The sequence below is a fragment of the Astatotilapia calliptera genome, chromosome 12 (assembly GCF_964374335.1).
Source record: "Astatotilapia calliptera chromosome 12, fAstCal68.1, whole genome shotgun sequence".
NCBI lineage: Eukaryota > Metazoa > Chordata > Actinopteri > Cichliformes > Cichlidae > Astatotilapia > Astatotilapia calliptera.
In genome coordinates, this window is record NC_137433.1 from 34487511 (window position 1) to 34508387 (window position 20877).

At 38.1% G+C, this 20877-nt stretch overlaps 2 protein-coding genes across 3 annotated transcripts in view; one reads left to right on the plus strand and one right to left on the minus strand.

Annotated features, from left to right (window-relative positions):
• Positions 1-20877, plus strand: part of prdm6 (PR domain containing 6) — a 128704-nt gene that overhangs the window by 23676 nt on the left and 84151 nt on the right. For both annotated transcript variants that reach the window (XM_026186579.2, XM_026186580.2), the window contains exon 5: positions 12227-12354. In XM_026186579.2, coding sequence (XP_026042364.2) covers positions 12227-12354 — 128 coding nt within the window. The remainder of the gene's footprint in view (positions 1-12226; positions 12355-20877) is intronic.
• LOC113033147 (GTPase IMAP family member 8-like) lies at positions 14377-17859 on the minus strand. The gene is made up of 4 exons (XM_080309361.1): positions 17835-17859; positions 16944-17543; positions 16855-16859; positions 14377-16659 (listed from the first exon to the last, which is right to left on the minus strand). The coding sequence occupies exons 1-4, from the start codon at positions 17857-17859 to the stop codon at positions 14377-14379; spliced, it is 2913 nt and encodes a 970-aa protein (XP_080165487.1).

Here is a 20877-nt window from a genome sequence, read left to right on the forward strand (position 1 = left end):
TTTTTGAGCTAACAAGTTATCCTGGAGTCCATGCTAGGTAAGCTAGCCATGTGTTCTTATCTACTCTCACCAGAAAGATTTAAAGCGAAAATAATCCCAAGATATACGATTCTGCATTCTTTTCTCCGGTGTGTGTGTGTGTGTGTGTGTGTGTGTGTGTGTGTGTGTGTGTGTGTGTGTGTGTGTGTGTGTGTGTGTGCACGCATGTCTGCCTTCTCCACAACTATCCCTATGATTTTATTGGTAATTGGTGGTTGCTCAAAATCACCAAACTGGCTGCGTTCCAGTTTTTTCACAACATTTTTTGTTCATATTCAGTTTTATGATTTGTGTCAAATGATTTGTGTCGGGAAAAACATTTTTTAGAAATGCCCTGAAGGAAGTGAGAGATTGTTGTTCAGTTTGGAGCTTAAAACAAGTAAAACAGTTTTAATTTACTGGAAAGTTTTTAAATCCTCGAAATAGCTCAGTTACGCTGGGATTTTCTTTCAGTGGTCAGTTTTAAGAAGTAGCATCAGAGGTCATGGCTACAGATGGGTCAGCTGGATGCTGAAGCAGCCTCATAATGTGCAATAGGCAGTCTTCTGGGTTGGGTCTTGAAGACAGCTGCTGAAGGGAGGATTGAACTCTATTGATCTAGCTCTTTGGAAAACAGCAGGGCTTTATAGGAAGAAGACGAGAGAAGAAATGATAGAAAAGACAGAGTGGAAATGACACAAAGTGTGAAAAAGTATAAAAACAGAAAAGAAAATGGTATGCAAATCACAGAAATGTGATAAGGGAAATCACCACCAATTTCTCAATATTATTATCCAAAAAGACAATTTTAGCTTTCCCGACTTTTGCCTTTCCTGTGGTCGAGCTATCAGACTTTCAGGGGTGAGACGAAATCAGAGTGGCACAGTGACAGGAGCAAGCAGTTCATGCTCTGAAGGCCACAAGACCAAACATGTTAGCATGCTTGTTAGCCTGGCCAAATACATTGGTGTGTTTGAAATTTGGCAACTTTCAAAATTTTGTGTTTGTGGTAGCACTTATGATGATTTTATAAATTACTTTTATCCAACAAAGCTGTAACAAGATTATGATTATACAAAGGTTTCACAAATTTAAATCTGTGCTTCAAACTTGGCTAGATCATTGAGATTTGATAGGTGACTTGCATATAAATGAAGGCCTGGAATAATGAGGCGTGGATGATATAAATAGTGCCTTTTTTTTAGTTTTAATAAATAGGGCTTTAAGCCTGAACTCGTCTGTTGTGGGTGCTATTCTATCCCACCTAGTTGAGCTGGTGACCCAGATGCCATAAGGCCCGGGTTCATATCCGCTCTGGGCCATTTACTGCATGTCTTCCCCTGCTCTCTCCCGGCGTTCCTGTTCTGTCATAATAATAGCTAAAAAAAAAGTGTCATGGTGTGCATGGAAAAACTGACTCATTCTAAAATTATTGTTTCTGTCTGATTAGAATGTTTCAGGCTAAGACATACAAACACAGACTTTTGACAAATTAAAAGAAAAACCTGAACTCTTGACCGTGAAGGAATGGATTCAGTGAATGCAGCGATTATGCCCCACATTAGCATGGAATGTGGAACTGCTACTCTTGTTTACGTCTTTTCCACTGATGCAGACAATGCTCAATCTAAACCCTGTTTCACACATTGCAAACAAAATAAATGGTCCTAAATTTGGACGCTCTGAAACCACGTCTAAGTGAGGGGCTACTGCAATAAATTTACCAATGATTGGCAGATGCAGCCCACATATTTTGCCCATTAATAATTCTCTCTTAAACCTGCAAATATGGAGGGTGGCTCTTAAAAGGCAAAGAGGCAGAAATGGCAACACGTTGGCGTAAAAGAGGCAAGGGCTTTTTTTTTAGAGCCAAAACTTTAAAATTTAAAAGTAAAAAAGCAGATTCCTTATTGAAGTTATTGCAGTCTTCTTGGTTGTCACATTTCTGCAAAAACCTTTACGCATCTATATCGAGCACTATCCAGTCTCACTGACCACTCGAAACACTTAAGACTGCGAGTCGCATAAGACTTTAAAACTACATTTAAAGAATCATTAGTCAACTCAAATTTTAAAAAAAATTGCTGAAAAAGTAAAGCATGATGAAGAGCTGCTGGAGATGAGCTATGGTTTGGCTAATTTGGGTCAACAGGACTGTTGTAAGGAGCTGAGTTGTGCCATGGACTGCAGCACAGACAAAGGTGTTCTGATGGGTGGTGGTCTCTGTCCTTTTGGGTGGTGGGCTGCTGCCCCCCTCTGCTTCTTACTGTTGTGTGAGAAAGCAGCACCTCTGCTTCCAGACAAGAACTTTCTGCTGTTGACGTTGAGGTGAATCAGCGTCGGTTATCCAAATATTATCCGTTTCTCTGAACGATTATTAGCCCTCAGATTTATGACTCTGCTTGCTGCTTGCTGAAAACACAGTTTCAGATGGTGAGGCTGCTCTGGCTGTGTGCAGAGGCCCAGACTGTTGCTCTTGGGCATGATGGCAGCGGTGGTGATGGCAGCAATGGCAGCACAGTTTATAAGGCTTAGTGCTGAAAAATGGACCCCTCAGCGACATGTAGTGTTTTTAAAGAAACTGAACGATTGAATAGCAGTGTGTCAGATTGGGTGAATAAGCAGGACTGTGGCTTTATTTAACCTTCCATTTATTTTTGGCAGGCTGAATAAATCATGTGGCTATGGAAGATTTAACAGAGTGACAATAACGAGGAGAATCAAATGTCTACAGATATGAACACTACCCTTATGGGACGTATTGTCTAAGGTTGAGGAAAAAGAGATCAAGGCAAAGAGATCCAAAACAATTGCAGAGTAACAATGAATAAATGACTAAAAAAAGATACTAAAGGAATATGAATAGAGTCAAAATGACCACAAAGACAAAGATAATGACAATGTAGGGCTACTGAAGGCCTGCACAAACACAGCTGACCACAAAGAAACACAAAATGAGCGCAAAGAGAAGCAAAAATTTACCAGAGGTCTTAAATGACTACTGAGACACAGACATGGCCACAAAGGGGGACAAAGTGAACATGAAGAGAAAAATGACCACGAACACACAAAATGGCTATATAAAGATCAAAAATCACCATAAAAAACATAAGTGAACACAAAGATGAATAAAATTGCCACAAAGTGACAGAAAAATAGTCAAATAGAGAGGTTAAATGACCACAAAGACACAAAAATGACCACAAACAGACACAAAAATGACAAAAGAGATGCAAAATCACTGCAGACGTGGCCCCACAGTCCTGTAATCAAGTCAATTGTGCAAGCTGTGAATGCAGAGATCTTTTATAGTAAAATTAGAAAAAGGAGGAAGAGGTGAAGGAGGAGAGCAGTGTGAGTGAGGACAGAGGAGGAGGAGACATGGTAAGATAACAGGGAGGAGGAGGAGGCAGATGAAGAGAGCAGATAACAGTGGAATTAGCAGATAATCATTGATTAGCTGTAAAAGTGAAGTGTGCAAGCATTGATCCGCTCTCAGGAACAGTTTTACAGGATTTGGACTGAAAAAGAAGAACGAGAAGAAGAAAATGGTGCGTTTAGTACAAGAAGAAGAAGAAGAAGAGGGTGGAGAGGCTGACTTTTTCTGAGGCTGATGTTTGTCTTTTATAACAGCTGACAGATGTGGTCAGCTGATGAGAAAAGCATGTGGTTGGTCAGACTGAGTTCTGAATAAAAGAAGAGCGTTTGTGGTTTAATGTTACCATATCAAGACTACATACTTATTAGCATGTAAGCTTTATCATGTTTTAGTTCAATTATTACAAATGACGTTAAATTACACACTGTGTAGTTTTGATTTGAAAGCTTTTGGAAACTTACAGGTTAAGCTGGTTCATTATTCATATAACATCGCAGGAAGTCTGGTCATCTGGCTGTAGTATTTTCACTGGGAGAACTGCTTTGTCACTCATATATATATACACCTTTCTGCGATTTCCTTACCTGTGTGATAGATCTTGAATCAAAACAAAAATTTTTAAACTTATTGCACAGTCATTAATTCTGCATGAAGGGTCTGAGGGCTGATTTGTTGTGTGATTTACAGTCTGGAAAACCCCTCAGAGGGAAATCTGTGATTTATTGTTTTCAGCTATAAATACCACGATTACATTTTGTGACTTGTGACTTGCAGTTACTTCAACTTTGCAGGTTTGCAAAAAAAACAAAAACAAAACCTACATAGTGTTTTGTGTGTGTGTATATTATGAAATAAAAAGTGGAATCAGCCATTGTGTGTCTCTGGGTCTTTTTCTTTTGAAGCCTCTGTTTTTACCACCACCATATTGGGGTTTTTTGGAGCTAGAAGTTAGCATAGCATATAAGGATTAGATGGTGGCATATTAAGTTGTTCAGTCAGCTACTGCTAGCATGCTTGGCTGGTTACGTACAGATAATTTCCTGTTAATTGATGCTAATTAACAAAAATACTAGGAATTTATTCACAGAAACCCCCCACAAACGACCTAGGTGGGCAATATGATACATTATGCCATATTATTTGTCAGATAATTGTATTTAAAATGAACCAACAGCACACAGTGGAGATGAGGCCTAGCTGATGGACCATAAAGACAAAAGTTGGGCTACCCTGATCATTGATCTTGATCTGGGTTTTAGCCTGGCATTCTTAGCGCCAGTGAAGGGAATTCTTAATGGTTCAGCTTACCAGAAACAATTTGGAAAATTCTATGCTTCCATTTTTGTGGGAACAGTTTGAGAAAGGCCCTTTTCTCTTCCAGGATGACTGTGCCCCAGTTCACAAAACAAGTTCCATAAAGGCATGTTGGATAGGTTTAGTGTGGAAAAACTGGACTGACCTGCATAGAGCCCTGAACTCTGACCCTAAAAATGTTCTTCTGGATGAACGGGCAAAAGTTTCCACAAACGCTGCTTGAAATCTTGTGCAAAGCCTTCTCAGAATAATGGAAGCTGTTAGAGCTGCCAAGGGAGGGATCTGTTTAGAATGGGATGTCATAAAAGCTGTGGATGCAACGCATAGGTCAATCACAGGAATCACACTTGTTACCTTAAGCCTTCATAAGTTTGAAATGGTTGGGTTATTAAAAAAAATTGCCCTTTAATAGGTGAGATGGACTCAGTTGTTATAAAGGAGGGAAATTAGTTGTAAAGACCATAATAATAACTGTAAGCACTTTTATTTCTGTATTAAATTTGCACATTTTAACATGAAAGTCAATGGAGATTAACTCACTTTTGGAGTTAGCCCCAAGTGCAGGACAAGATCAACTCACAGTAGAGAAACTGCACCTTTTTATTTTAACTTTTACATTTTTAAGGCTACTTTCAGGACATACAGTAACTATTGGTCATTGCTTTTTACTTTTGACAAAAAAAAAATCAATTCAAAATGATTCAAACTCAATTATTCAATTATTCAACTGGATACATGGCATATATTAAAAGATCTTAAATATAGATAAAGTGCCCCCAAAGAGGGAAACTGTTATGTTGTAAGATGGTGTTAAGGAAATTGTTTAGGACCCTCATCTTTAAATTTTATTTCTTTTCATGCTGTGAGCAGCACTCTAACCCCGACCTTAACCCTAACTTTTTTTACACATCATTTAACACCATAAAATGGTAGTGTTCATTTCAAGTGTAACCACACGTTGCTTGCTTTGCGTAACAAAGAAATTTATGTTTCAAGTGTGTTTGTGTTTGTTTTGGGGTTTTTCCCCTTTTTTTGCAGTGTTTTGGGGCCTAAATAGAACATTTACATTTTCAAAGAAATCTAACATTGTTAAGATTCAAAAGTCTTCCCCCCAGCAATCATAACTCACTCCTGAAGTCAGTCTTCCACCCTTTTTTCCCCAAGACCTTTAAGAACACAAAGGTTATGGTATTAATTATCCAGTTCCAGGGGTTTTAATTAGTTACAAGTATGTTTTTGTTTTTGTTTTTTATACTTATTACATATACAGGGTCCGTTATAAAATAGTTTTTGTTGTTTTGCAGAGAGAATTCAGACTCTGAAGTCTGTTGACACTTGGTGTGTGTGTGTGTGTGTGTGTGTGTGTATGTGTGTGTGTGTGTGTGTGTGTGTGCGTGCGTGCGTGCGTGTGTGTGTGTGTATGTGTGTGTGTGTGTGCGTGCGTGCGTGCGTGTGTGTGTGTGTGTGTGTTGACATACTGAAGATGGAAAAACTGAACTGTCACACCAAATATCACCTAATATTAGCTTCATTTCATAACAAACAAAACTGTTCTCTGTTAAAAGCTTCAAACACACTCCCATATGCTTGTGTGTGTGTGTGTGTGTGTGATAGAGGAAGTGTCGTAACGCCTTCAGAAATGATAACTCACAGCTGCATTAGTGACTTACTGACACACACAAAGTGATAAATGCATTTAACGCACGCACACACTTGTCTCACTCATATCGTCGTCTGACGGCGAAGTGGCCATTTACATGCCAGTGTAGGTTCAGAGCGACAGTTAAGTGTTTTTAACTGATAGCTGAAATGCATTCCTGTCTGTAAACACACACATGCACACACTCAGACACATCACAGAGTATCTCTGCTCTTGGCCCAGACAAGGAGAAGATTTACTCTCTGTAATTAGGTCAGAAGGTCAAAACACTGTTGGTAAATTGTAGTCTCTCCTCCTGTGTGTGTGTGTGTGTGTGTGTGTGTGTGTGTGTGTGTGTGTGTGTGTGTGTGTGTGTGTGTGTGTGTGTGAGAGAGAGAGAGAGAGAGAGAGAGAGAGAGAGAGAGAGAGAGAGAGAGAGAGTGTGTATGTGAGAGAGAGAGAGTGTGTGTATGTGTGCATTCCAGGGTGTTGATTGAGGCTGTGCAGGTCCCTCATTAACAGCCATCAATCACAAATACGTCCAAATTCAAATTCTTGAGCTCGAAAGCAAAAGTTAATTATTAAATATTTAATCTATGAAAGCTACATACATCCATGCTCCAGGGTAACAAGTAAGAGCATCTATTTAGTATAGCCTGGTGTGTGTGTGTGTGTGTGTGTGTGTGTGTGTGTGTGTGTGTGTGTGTGTGTGTGTGTGTGTGTGTGTGTGTGTGTGTGTGTGTGTGTGTGTGTGGACAGTGACAGAGCAGTAAGTGAAGACCTGACAGCAGAGATCAATGACTGAAAGAGAGAGCTGTAATCCACTCTCTTAAAAAGACACACAAGCTGTCACTGGTTTCTGCGTCTGCACGTGTGTGTCTGTGTGTGTGTGTCTGTGTGTGTGTTATTCTCCCCTCTTACCTCCAGTTTTCTGGTTCTTGTAAAGCCAAAGAGGCGGATGCAGATAGATTAGGCTCTCTCACCCTCCACTTCAGCTCTATTGAAAAGTTAAAACTAAATAATCAGTTTTGCTTGACTTTATGTAACTTGCCACACTTTCCACAATAATAAGGACAGAAAACATCCAATACTCAAAGTAAGGAGCAGATCTGAACAATCCTTCTCTAAACAAAATTGTGAAATAGTAGTAGAAATGTCTGAAAGTGGATTTTACACCTCTGCAGCACTCTGTGCAACATTAACTAAAGGTATTAACAAAACAACCACTTACTGATAAATGTCAAATGTGTTGTGTTGAAGAGATATCAGATGAAGCTGCATTAGAGCTGCGGTGTATGTTGTTACATTATTAATCTAAAACCTTAAAGGGAGGAAATGTCTTCATACTGCATACCTATATGTAAAATGTAATTTCTTGGTGGTGAAAGAGGGTAATTTAAATAAGTACCTTTAAGTGTATTGTCAGAGCATAGTGCTTTACCACATGAAAGTGTGTCATGCATGGCTTTCTCAATATTATCAGGATTTTTACCAGAATTGAAAGATAAAATCTTAAAATGTTATAATTGTGATGAAAAGCTGTCAAACTCCAGCATTTGCAGATTTATACATGGGAGTAAGATGGAAAGCTTTGCTGTGTCGGGAAAAACAAGGCAAGTGTGGATATGACGTGGTGTGAACTTTTTCTACTGTTTCATAAACTACATAGAATTATTCAATAGATTAAACAAAGATGAAATGGCGTGTTAGTCATTGCAGTTTCTTTGAATAAAGCTCCCAAGACACTGCGCTTTCTGCAGAAGCAGCACTTATAGTATGTATTATGTGTGGTCTGAGTGTGAGAAAATAAACCAGTGTGCTGCTGTAAGGGTCATCTGTCCCGAACAAACTGAGGGTCAAACAAGGAGAATTTATTTAGCTTCAACAGACTGAAGCTACGAAGAAAAAAAAAAAAGTCTCGTTTTGCGACGACTGTTGTGCTCAGATGGAAAAATGACAGCTGGAGCCGTGAAGCCAATCCGGCAGCCTGGCAATGTTTGCAACATTTTCTGTCTGTTCAGCTAAACAACATTTTCTCTTTGGCCGTTTATCTTATGGCTGGAATTTTGTAGCGATGGATTTGATAAACACAGGCGGCCAAAACGTCTTTGACAGAACAGCATCGAGCTAGAAACCAGCTGCTGGTCTGAGAGGCCCAAGTTCACTGGAGCTTCAGATGTCATATGTAAACTCAGCAAAAGCTGGCCCTGCCAATGAGAAAGTGACATAATATAATAGCAAGGGTAAAACTTTAAATCAGCACAGATTCGTGACAAGAAATGAATGCTAAAACCATTTCAGGAAATTCAAAATGCTTCAATGAGGCAAGGACACAAATTACAAAAAGAAAACAAAAATTAAAAGTCTACGAAAACAAAAAATAGAATTCAGCTAATCGGTCAGTTTTACCAAGAGTCAGACTAGAGTGCTGTTAATCCTACAGTGCACAACACCATTGGATCATAGCATGCAGAGGACTAATACCGAAACAAGTTTTAACATATTTTCTGAACTACTTTCCTGTATATTTTGCTTTGTGCATTTTTAAAGCTTTAGGAAAAACAAATGTGCTGGATACGTCATTGTTGTTTGTCATTATCTGAAACAAGATTAAAAACCCCACAAAAAACAAAAATATCATGAAAAAATACTTTTTTAATGACACTCATTCACTACTGTACACGGTGAATGTGAAGCCAGCAGGCTAAATTTTTAAAAACTATTTTGGAAAATCTAAATGTTAAAAAAATGAACAAGTAAACTTCTGAGTAGAACAGAACAGTGATATTTGAAAGTGACTGATTTTTAATGTGAAATATATAAGGCTTCTAATCTCCATGATGCTGCATAATAATAAATAAAGCACCTCATCAGTCATCCCCAGGAGAATTGTTGGTGTAGACAATAATTATGAGCCCTCATTTATTTAAAACAAAACAACAAACTTTACTGAGTGGCTACCTCCTGGAATTTAAAAAAAAAAAAATTAAAAGGGGGAAAAAAAGAAAAACAAATGTGCCAGAAACTGCAGTTCCTCTAATGTCCACTTGAGGCTGACTCCAAAGTGAGTTCATTCTTATAGATTCCCATATTAAAAATATCCAGCAGAAATAAACATTTTCACATTATAGTGCATGAACTAAAAATGATTTTTGGGATGCGACTTGGCAGTAAATAGCAGGTGTCTATGTCTCTGCATTGTACTCATAGTTTATGAATGCAGCATGCTAACCGAGCTCACCAAAGTTGGTAACTAACCATTTCTGTTTAATTATAGTAACCTCCTCCACCCCCTGAACCCACCCACCCCCTCCCACCCAAAAAATATGAGAATGAGGCTATAAAATGCCCCCAAACAAATGGGCAAAGCCATCATGCCTCTCACAGTCTTTATATACAGTCTGTAACTGCCTTAATCATAGATTGTTTTGTTTTTTTCACCAGCTTCTCATGTGAAGGTTTACTGCATAAATTAAATAGTATTTATCATAGCAAACTCAACATCTTTGTACATAGCACAAAAAAGCTAACTTGGAAGTTTTTGTGTCTTAATTATGTAAAACAGAGTAAACGTGGAAAGAGTTTCAGGCCACAAGATAAACAACCTAGAAAAAAATGTACACTTAATCATATAAAGTAGTTTATGTGAAATGGACAAAGATTCGGATAAAGGCAGGAGAGTGTGCAGGCAGTCCAACAGCGACAGACAGTAAAGTGCTTACATACAGAGAATAATAAATGAAGCTGTTTCCTCTGATTCTCACAGTCATTTACTGCATTGATTGTTTGTTGGCTGTATGGACAGCAGAGAGGCAGGCTATTGGCTCAGGTCATCACCTTATAAACACACTCAACGCCGCCTCAATACAGTCACACTGCATCTTTACCACGGATGGACGGAGGGATGGATTAATAATGAACACACACACAGACGGAGGCTAAGGGAGATCGACTGCTTTTAAGTGCTTATGATCACTATTAGCTGTGCACTCTTCAGATTTCTGTTGATTTATTTACTCATTTTTAATTGTCTCATCCCTGTTGCCTTTGCAGCAGATATCTAGATGTCATCTTCTCATATACCATTTACATCGGTCCAGTAATACTAGTGATCCTTTAAGTTACACATTCTCAAATCAATGTAAAATGATAACTTCAGACTCTCCATGCAACAAAAAGATCTGTTGTTGAAGGAACTGAAAGCTTGAATAGAGAATGAAATCATTGAGCCTGAGGGTGGCACTAGAGGTCACTGGGTCATTATAAATACAAGAAACATTAAATCTCTGGGGAATGTGATCAGCAAATTTCCCACCAGTTCAAACATTTCATTTTAATGTTTTCCGTTTAAAAGTAGGACTTGTGGTTTTCTTTAGGGGAACAGACTGAGAGATCTCATCTTTGAGCCAGGAGCAACAGGAAAAAAAGCAAGCTGCTTCTTCCTCTTAATGGACCCTTGTTTGGTTTACGTTTCAGCTCCATTTTTCTTATTTGATGTGCAGCCTTCCACTGTTGCTGTGAAAAAGTATTTTTAGGCCTCGATGTTAAAGCTGGCAGACAGAGCTGTAAGGCTTTTAAGCAGGTGTAAATCAGGTCTGTGTAATGTTTAACGCCCAGCAGGCTGTAATCATCACAGCTCCAGCTGACTGTGGATAAGAGCCTAATGAGTAGTTGCAGAATCTTGTTTAAAACATTTCAAATTAAATTAAGTTATTTGTCTGAGCTACAAGTGCACAACTCGTTATCGTTTTCAGTTGCAAGGGTTCATTCTTAATAAAAGAGGCTGATACATCATCACACTTTAAATCTCCAAAAATTAAAATGTTTGGCTTTGATTTACCATAAATATCCTTATACCTCTTGTAGTTTTACAAGTACTCATTTAACCTAAACTCTGGGTATAACTATAGTGGAACCAAATCTTATTTAGCAAAAAGTCATATATTTTTAGCTTCAAAAATTAATCTACAACTGCCAGCATCATGACAAATGCAACCCTAAACATTTGATGAAATCTCCTAAAAAAGTCAATTTTAAATCTTTGAGACTTCATGGCAAATCAGAGCAGAGATTTGTGTAGATCCTGACTTTTCTTAGTCTTTTTTGCAAGACTTTTTATTCACCTTGTGGCTGCAGATTGTTTTACATCATCAATCTTTTATATCGGCTACTTTGCAATTCTTTTGGAGCTTGGCAGAGCAACAGAAACATTGTCTTCCTGTCTGAATTTTAGTTTTGTATTTCCTAAGTAATTTTTTAACTTTTGCCTTTAAGTTTACATCCAGTACAGTCTAAGTTTGCATTGGTTTCCAGAGTGAATTCAGAAATTTCAGTTGTTAGTTAAAAATATTGATAGTCTCAGCTGAACTATAGTGTTTTAAATGAACTGAACTAGTTATTTTTTGGTGGAAATGTTGAACAGAACCTCAGAAAAAATTACCAAATAACCACAATATCTTGTAACGGTACAACATCCCAAAATTCACTGCTGTGTTGTCTGTTGACTAAAACTATAACTAATATAATTTATTATATTTTTCTTTTGATTTTAGTTTTGCTACTACACCATAGTAAAACTCAAATAGATACAAATAGTTTGTAATGGTAAAGATACAGATACGGACCACTGAGCTATGACATTATAATATGTTACAAACATTGTATTTCTTTGCCTTTTTCCTGCCATTCTTAAGTGAGGTTTGTTTCATTGTCAGTTTAGAAAATGAGCAAATATCTTTGACTTGTTAGTCGCTCAAAGTAAAATAATTCAATAGATATCTAAATCTGAAGGTTGCCTTTTTCAGCTATATCAATACTATCCTGAATTAATCACAACAAGCCCTCTGTTTTCAACTCTGATCATTTGTGTTTTCCAGATCTACGATGCAGAGGGAACGTTACAGCACTTTATTGATGGTAATGATCCCAGTAAATCCAGCTGGATGAGGTATATTCGCTGTGCGAGACACTGTGGGGAGCAGAACATGATGGTTGTACAGTACAGGTAGGAGAAGGTCTTCTTTTCTCACATTTTATGTGTTTATTATCCACACTGTATACTTGCACACAAACAATTCACAATGTTACTTCTACAGTGGTTTGTTTACATTGGGTCACTTAAAACAAAGGCAAGTTGTTCTGACTGGTTCCATGTAAAATTTGATTTGGCTATGAACACGCCTGATTGTTTAATTGCCTGGCAGTGGGCTCTAGCAGTGTGTGCAAACTAAACATGTAAGAAGTAGCATTAACAATGCATAAAGTAAATTACACTCCAATTTATCATCTCATAAGGTAAGTAATGTCTTGGAAACAGTTTGTGCAACGCTTTCACATGTGCAGTGGAGTAATGTGAAATAGCAACTTCTTTAGCATGCTAGCAAGGAAATGTTCACATATGGTGAAGGAACAATAAGCTAATTTCATGCTAGGTTTGATAAAACAAGCAAGTTCAACATATGCAGCCTCCACCAACCTTTTTTTTTTTTTAAAAATTAACACTTCAAGAAACACTTTGTTGACCTTATTTGTTGAAGTAAACAAGCTTTGCTAAACACACCACTTTGAGTTTTCCTTTCCTTTTTTAAAACAGATTTCTTACTTATGTTGGAGGGGTAGTTTTTTAGCTCATGAAATGCTATAGCCTCACAGGAAAGGCACGTTATAAATTTTATAGAGCATACTCATTGCCTTATATGCAACTACCTCGACAATGATAGATAGAGGTTTTCTTGTACAATAAGTAGTTGTATTTTTCATATATTCTGTAAAATATGCTGTTAATGTTCACACAGTTGTCAAGTTTTAAAAACAGGAATTATAATAATCTATAATGGAGTCTTTTCAGATTGAGATATCAGTACTTTTACTAAAGGAAGAGATAAAAATATCTTCTCAACCACCAGTCGCTGTTAGCTAGAAAAATCACACAGATAACTAGAGCATTAATTCTTTTTTCTTTAGTTACAAAAAACAAAAAATAATGATAACATTTCTTCAACTAGGCCAAGAGTAGCATTATACCGGAGAGAAACTTGAAATAATGGCACTACAAATGGCATGTTTTAGACTCATTTATTTGTGATGTGGTTTGAGTGATTGAGTTAGTTTGTTTGGTCTTTGACTTTGCCAGCTTTTCTGAAAGTAAGTGTATGCCACTGCAATACAGTTTTTAAAAGTATCTTAATAAGAATGAAGACTAGTTTATTCATCTGAAATCAGAAGGGTTTGCAGTGCAGTTGCAGTGGCATAAAATTGTACCCAGGTAAGGCAGTAAGCCACATACTACTTCATGTGCCATTTTTTTTACAGTTATAAAATGTGCTGTCATGATATGGCAATCGTGTTAGTGTGCACATTGTACCTTGGGGGTTTGTAGAGGAAGAGTTATGCACATTTTGTCCTTTAAACAAAATGTTTGCATTATTTCATGATGCAAATAATTAGATTTCTGATGGATGGGTGTGTGGTGTGGTATAGTATGGTAAATGGATAAATCTCTGCATTTCTATTAAGCTTGTGTGATGATGGTGCATTAAGGACAGGATAAACAAATTTAAATAATTTGGAGGGAGATTCCCTCTGTCCCAAATCTTATAAAGTCTTCACCAATTTGATGAGGGTCCATTACTTCTTATCAGAAAGTTGAATCTGTTCATCTGGACATAGTGTTTTCAGTGGGAGAAAACTGTCACTCTTCCAAGTGGCAGTCCAAGAGACCTATTACGTAAAATTTTGTAGTGATAACAGTAAGAGGGTCCTACTGTAGTCAAGTCTTATCACTTGGTAGTCTGTCGGTAATGGCATCAGGCATTTATTTTGGACAGTCATTTTAAAACCCCATGACCAAGTGAACGAGGAACAAACTAGAACGTCAGTGGTTGAACATAAAAACGACATGTAAAGGATAAATGGTTTTAATCTCACAAAAACAGCTCCCAATGTTTGGTATCTTAATTGGCAAAAATATTGGTATTACATTGATGAGTCATGGGGCAACACCAAAGTAAATATATAAAAAAAAATTTCATAAAATACTACAACTTTCTTCTTCTTTGGATTTACGCACATGTTCCTGGATCCACTTGTTTCTTTCTTCCTCGTGTGTTTTCTGTAGCTCGTACATTTGTCTTTGGTCTTGAATAAATGGCTTGAGCTCATTCATTTCTTTTTCTTGTCTCTTCTTTAGTTGGTCAAAGTCATTCTGATATGCCTTGTTCTGGCACAGTTGTTGAATCATGTAGCTACTGTATTCCTGTTGGTTTAGCTTCATATTCTCAATTTCCCTTTCACACTCTGCTACTGCAGCTTTTAAGTCAGTGGCGTATCTCTGTCTAAATTCATTGAACTCCTCTGCTTGCTTTCTGGCTTCCTCTTGATTTTTTCCCCTCATTTCCTCGACTTGCTTTTGTAGGTTTTGTTGCAGTTCTCTCCATTCTTTTTTCTCTTGTTCTTCTCGAAGTTGATCTTGTTCTTTTTTTTGGAGGTCATGTTCTGTTTTTTCCTGCTCATATTCTTCACAGAGTTTTTTAGATTGTGTTTGCTCCTCCGATCTCTGTTGGCATCCTCTAAAGTGTGTTTCCTGCCACTGTTGTTGTACTTTCCTCCAAGCCTCTCTTGCTTTTTCATTTTCTTTTGAACTCTGTACCCATATTTGACCCTTAATTGTCTTTTTTAATGATCCAGACTTAATTTCCTTCTCTTTTTCTTTCCATTGCTTTTGCTGAATTTCATACCTCTGTTTCCTTTCCCTTTCCTTTTGGGCCCTTTCCTCATCCACCCTTTTTTTCTCCTCCTCTCTCTTAATGAATTCCTTTTTTTCTTCTAATGCTTTTTCTGTTAAAGCTCTTACCTGTTCAGTTTTTTGCCTCATCTCTTTGATTTCCTCTTCATGTTGTCTTTGAAGGTCTCTCTTATATCTCTGCATTTCTTCTTCCTTCTTCATAATCTTATCCATTTCCTTCTGAATTGTTGCCTCTGCCTCTTTGAACATCTCTGAGGTGTAATAGCCACCGCCATTTTTCCTTACTCTTGACTCGATCTTGGTCAGCAGCTCACTTACTTGAAAACGGCTCTGATCATTGTTATTTAAGACATGGTATTGTCCTCCACAATCAGTTAACAGTTTTTTGACAAAGTCTTCACTGTTTTCGTTGAGGTAACTTTCAATTGTTTGGTTTTTAAGATCATCTCCTCTGGTAAATATGACAATGATGAAGTCATTGCAATTCTTGCCAAAAATGTTTTTAATGAGCTCCACAGTTTGTTTTTCTTCCTCTGTAAAGTGACCGATCGGCAGGACGAGTAAGAACACATGAGGTCCAGGAGCCACCATTGTGATGCATTTGACAAGTTCCTGTTTAACTTCATCACTGGATAGAGCTGTGTCAAATAAACCAGGCGTGTCAACCACGATGACAGGATGCCCTTCAATTTCCGCTGTTTGTTTTTGGCAGAGCCTGGTCACTGATTTCATACTGGCCTTCGAATGAAAGCACTTTTTGCCCAAAATAGTGTTTGCAGTGGCACTCTTTCCACTTCCAGTTTTCCCAATCATCACAATCCTGAGTTGATCCAGGCTCTGTGATGTGTGAGGAGCCTCTTCCAGTTGTGATGTACATTCTGCACTGTTGTGCATACAAGGTTTTGCAATGGTTTCCTTTTTGAAACTTTTGGAAACCATTTTTATCTCTTCCACAGCATCCAGTAGCTGGGGGATCTGCTGTCTGTTGTTGACATTGAGGACAAGATATCGGACACTAAAACTCCGACAGAGCTCTTCGATCTCTTTGTTTCTTTTTAAAAAGTTAACAACATCTGGGTGTGTAGGATTGGTCTCCACAGTAAAAAGAATTATTGTAAAGTCTTTGACTTGAGAGCTTAGTATATTTTTGATGGTCTCCAACTCACCCTTGTCTTCATCGGTAAGGGGATCCAAAGGTAGCACCAGGATAAAAGCATGGACACCCTCAGGATCACAGAGAGAAATGCTCTTGAAGGCTTCCCTCATCGCTTCTTCCTGAGATTTTCCAAATAGAACCGGTAGCTCCACCATTGAAATCAGTCGACCATAAACTTCTGCCTGATGTTTAACACACTCTAATGAATTCAACTTTCTTTCTCCCAGGATGGCATTAGCAGTTGAAGTTTTTCCAACTCCAAATCTCCCACACAGTACCAAGTTTAAAGAAGGTTTTACATATAAACTTTGAGGCTCTTTCACACCAACTTGAGGTCTTTCACACAGTTTCAAATTTGAAAGAGGTTTTGTATTTGAAGACTCTGGTTCTTCTATATCAACTTGAGATTTCTCACACAGTTTCAAATTCAAAAGAGGTTTCATATTTGGAGATTCTGGTTCTTCCATACCAGCTCGAGGTCTCTCACTCATTCCTAAATTCAAAGGAAGTTTTGGTTTTGGATGCTCAGGTTCTTCAACAACAAAGCTCCCACATGGTACTGAGTTTAAAGGAGGTTTTAGATGTGGCCTTTGAGGTTGTTCAACACCAACTTGAGGTCTCTTACTTAGTCCTAAATTCACAAGAGATTTTGGTTTTGGATGCTCAGGTTCCATCCCAACAACAGATCTCTCACACAGTGCCGAATTAAGTGGAAGCCTTGATTTTGGACTTTCAAGTGCTTCAGTTGGATCAGGGTTTTCAGAAAAATTTAGATGTCCGCCCCTGTTTTCAGTCACAATTTGATTCATCATTTCCATCATGGTTTCCTGATCAAAGTCAAGACACTCTTTTTTGTCAGAGTTTAACTTATGCAGTCTTTGTCCGCACTCTTGAATAATTTGTTCTACTGCAGTATTCTTTTCTTCATCCTTTTGTGTTATGATGACCATTGAGTATTTAAGCGCATGTGGACCAAACAAACTCAAGATGAACTTCAGCCTTTGTCTGTTTTCCTCTGTGAAATCTAAAGGCTTCACTAACAGGAGGAAAACATTTGGCCCAGGGGGGACACGGGCCACACACATCTTCATCTCGTGTCTGACTTTTTCCACAGGAACACTGAAGATGTCGGAGGTTTTCACTACGGTTATGGGTATTTTCCTCCACTGTCCTTGGGCAATAGATTTCTTGGATATTGTTATATCACGAGAATCCTTTTTCCCTGTGATCAAGTTGCTTAAAGTTATCTTTTCAAATTGACTTTTTCCAAATATCACAATCCTGAGTTCAGATGCTGTTGAAGACACAAGAGACATTAAATAATTAAATATTGCATTGATTCAGTTTTCTTTTCTTTTATATTTTTTATGTCTTTGAGTTATTGCAAATTTTAACAGTTTTTCACTGAATTACACTTTTCATATTCCCAGTACATCACTATCTGACAAATATTCAAAATCGTATGCGTTACTAAAATTCTTAGATGCCAAACTCGAGTATCATAAATTTCTACATTTACTTAAAGCATATTGCCATATGCATTTATTTAATAAAGCGAAGTTTGTACATTTTTTTGCACACTTACCAGTTCCATATGCTGATGCTGCCATAATCTTACTTTGTTTCAGCAGCAGAATATGTAGTTACCTGAAAACAAATGTGTAGAGTAAGGCTACGTTCACACTGCAGGCGAAAGCGCATCAAATCCGATTTTTTTGACCCTATGCGACCCATATCCGATCATGCTATGACAGTGTGAACGGCGCAAATCCGATATTTTCAAATCCGATCTGGGTCACTTTCGTATGTGGTACTGAATCCGATACATATCCGATGTTTTAGAAAGCGACTGCTGTTTGAACGGTCAGGTCGCATTAAATCCGTCTTTTACGTCACTGACACAAGACAGACGCCAATTATCAGTGCCAGAGAAGCGCCAGAGAAGACATCGCGAACGCTTCTCTGGCCATCCCGTGTAGATATCAGTGAAACTGTTGGGAAGACAACGTTGGAGAAACGTGAACATTTTATTTGTACTGTGTAATCTGCAGATTCTGACAGAAATCTGCAGCTATCCTTTGAAGCACCGCTCCTCTCTAAAACAGCAATAAGGATCATTATTAGGTTATTTACATTATTATGTAAACAACAAAATAACTTAAAGCAAAAATTGGGAAACATAAAGTCCGAAGTCTTTATATTAAGGGCCATCTATCAAACAATACTGTTTGCTCTGGGTCTAAACAGAGCGCGTTGTGTGTGAAGTCTTCTTTTGCGCATGCGGGCCGCTTTGAGCGTTCACACTAGAGCGCGTTTGCTGTCGCATTTTATTTGTAGTGTGAACGAGCAGACAAAAAAATCGGATTTGATCAAAAAATCGGAATTGAGTATTAAGACCTGCAGTGTGAACGTAGCCTATATGATGATGTGTAAATGGAGATTTTAGGTTTAATTCTAAAACCCAAAAAACTAATATATCATTTCTATGTTAATGTTTTTCTTTTTGATGTACCTTTTTGGCTTATAGATTAGAAAAAAGACTCAATGTGTTAGAAAAATTGAGTAAATTACAGTATCCAGGCATATTATTGTAAAGTTGACTGGCAGAAAGGGTGTGGTAGGAAAAGGTGCACGCGCAACAGGGATGACTGACCTTTGGTGGCTTTCTGGCTAGCTGAATGTCTGTGACATTCAGTAGCACCGTATTGTTTTAATATAAGGGCGACCGTGGCTCAGGGGGTTGGGAAGCACATCTGTAACCAGAAGGTTGCCGATCCCCGGCCTCTCTGTCCTGGTCGTTGTGTCCTTGGGCAAGACACTTCACCTACCGCTTACTGATGTTGGCCAGAGGGGCCGATGGCGCGATATGGCAGCCTCGCTTCTGTCAGTCTGCCCCAGGGCAGCTGTGGCTACAACCGTAGCTTGCCTCCACCAGTGTGTGAATGTGAGAGTGAATGAATAGTGGCATTGTAAAGCGCTTTGGATGCCTTGAAAAGCGCTATATAAATCCAATCTATTATTATTATTATTAATAATACAAAATAGGGGGGGGGGAGACTAGACTGCACCTATACTACATTTGAAGTCTGCACCTTTGATACAAGTTGAATGGAGACTCTGTGAGGACTCATCTTGCTGCTATGTCATCTTAAATTCATCAACTCTAAAGGTGAAGGTGATCAAATCACACAAAATTTACAATTTTCTCACTATGTAATCTATTTTGATGCTAAATGTCTAATACCAATCTTTGAGATGATTTGAGCGAGTACACCCAGCTTGTGGTTTTCTCCTGGCCATGCCCAATGAAGTCCAACTGTGGAAGCAGTGACTCAGTACGACACCCCCCAAATGCCTCATTGCTTCAAGCCAACATGGCAAGATGAGCAGAGAAAAGACAGAAATGTAAATCTCATTCTCTAGCTGAGACCACATCTTCTTTTAGGTTTGATGCCATTTCTAGTAGATAATGCTAGGTAGCGTGAGTGCGAATTGAGGATGCGGTTTGGGGTAAGTCTCAGAGTAGATTGAGGAGGGAAAGAACACACCCACCAACCCACCCACACAGACACACGCATCCCTGTTGAAATCACCCTCGACGCACATGACTGCAGTTGCTTGCTTCCTATTTTCTATTGTTTTACTGTACATCGTGACCTTTGTAAAAAAAGACTCCAGCTTGTGATACTATTGGACTTTTCTTATTCAGACTCATTACAGAATGATTATTTTCTCTTATTTTGTTACATTTATAATACTGCATTTAAGTAAAATTGAGTGGATGAGACATTGGAGATCTCAGCCTCTTTGACACAGGCCACTCTTGAACCAGAGACTGTGTCCGAAGCATCTTTCGACAGCAAAGGAGAAAAAGAACTAGATTGTTGCTCTGAGATTCACTGGTTCATATGAAAGTACAATTTGCATTTAACTTGGAATTTAAGGTCTTAGAATTTGTAAGAAGTGGGAATTATAGCCATTTTTATACATAGTCCCCCATTTCCAGAGGCTCAAACAGTTTCCTGATCAGATGAGACTTGTTCTCTCATTATATTGTAAAAAATGATGCAAAAAAACCCTCCATATGATTAGGTTGAAAAGCAAAAATAATCCCTTTAAAAAGCTAGCAAAAATGTAAAGAATGACCAAATTGATTGCCGGGGAGAGGGCCGCTCAATCAAACTGGCCCCTCCAGAATCAGAATTAGAATACTTTATTGATCCCTGGGGGAAATTATTTTTTGTTACAGTGCTCCATTATAAACCAACATTAAGACAAGACAGACAATACGCTAACTAAGAATAGTACAATATATATATATATATATATATATATATATATATATATATATATATATATATATATATATATATATACATACATACATACATAAGTCACTCATAAATAAATAGCTGGAAAAGAAACATGTGTAGTTGTAGCAGTAACCAGTGTGTTAAGTGGATGCGTTGTACAGGGAGATGGCCACAGGCAGGAATGATTTCCTGTGTCGTTCAGTGGTGCTTTTCGGTAATCTCAGTCTCTCACTGAACGTGCTCCTGTGACTGACCAGCATGTCATGGAGTGGGTGGGAGGTGTTATCCAACATTGTCTTTATCTTGGACAGCATC

Excerpts from the sequence above, each read along its gene's own strand:
- LOC113033147 (XM_080309361.1), bottom strand. The coding sequence starts at position 17,859 with ATGGCAGCATCAGCATATGGAACTG. Across the intron at positions 17,544-17,834 it reads AGCATCAGCATATGGAACTG|CATCTGAACTCAGGATTGTG; the intron begins GTAAGTGTGCAA and ends TGTCTTCAACAG.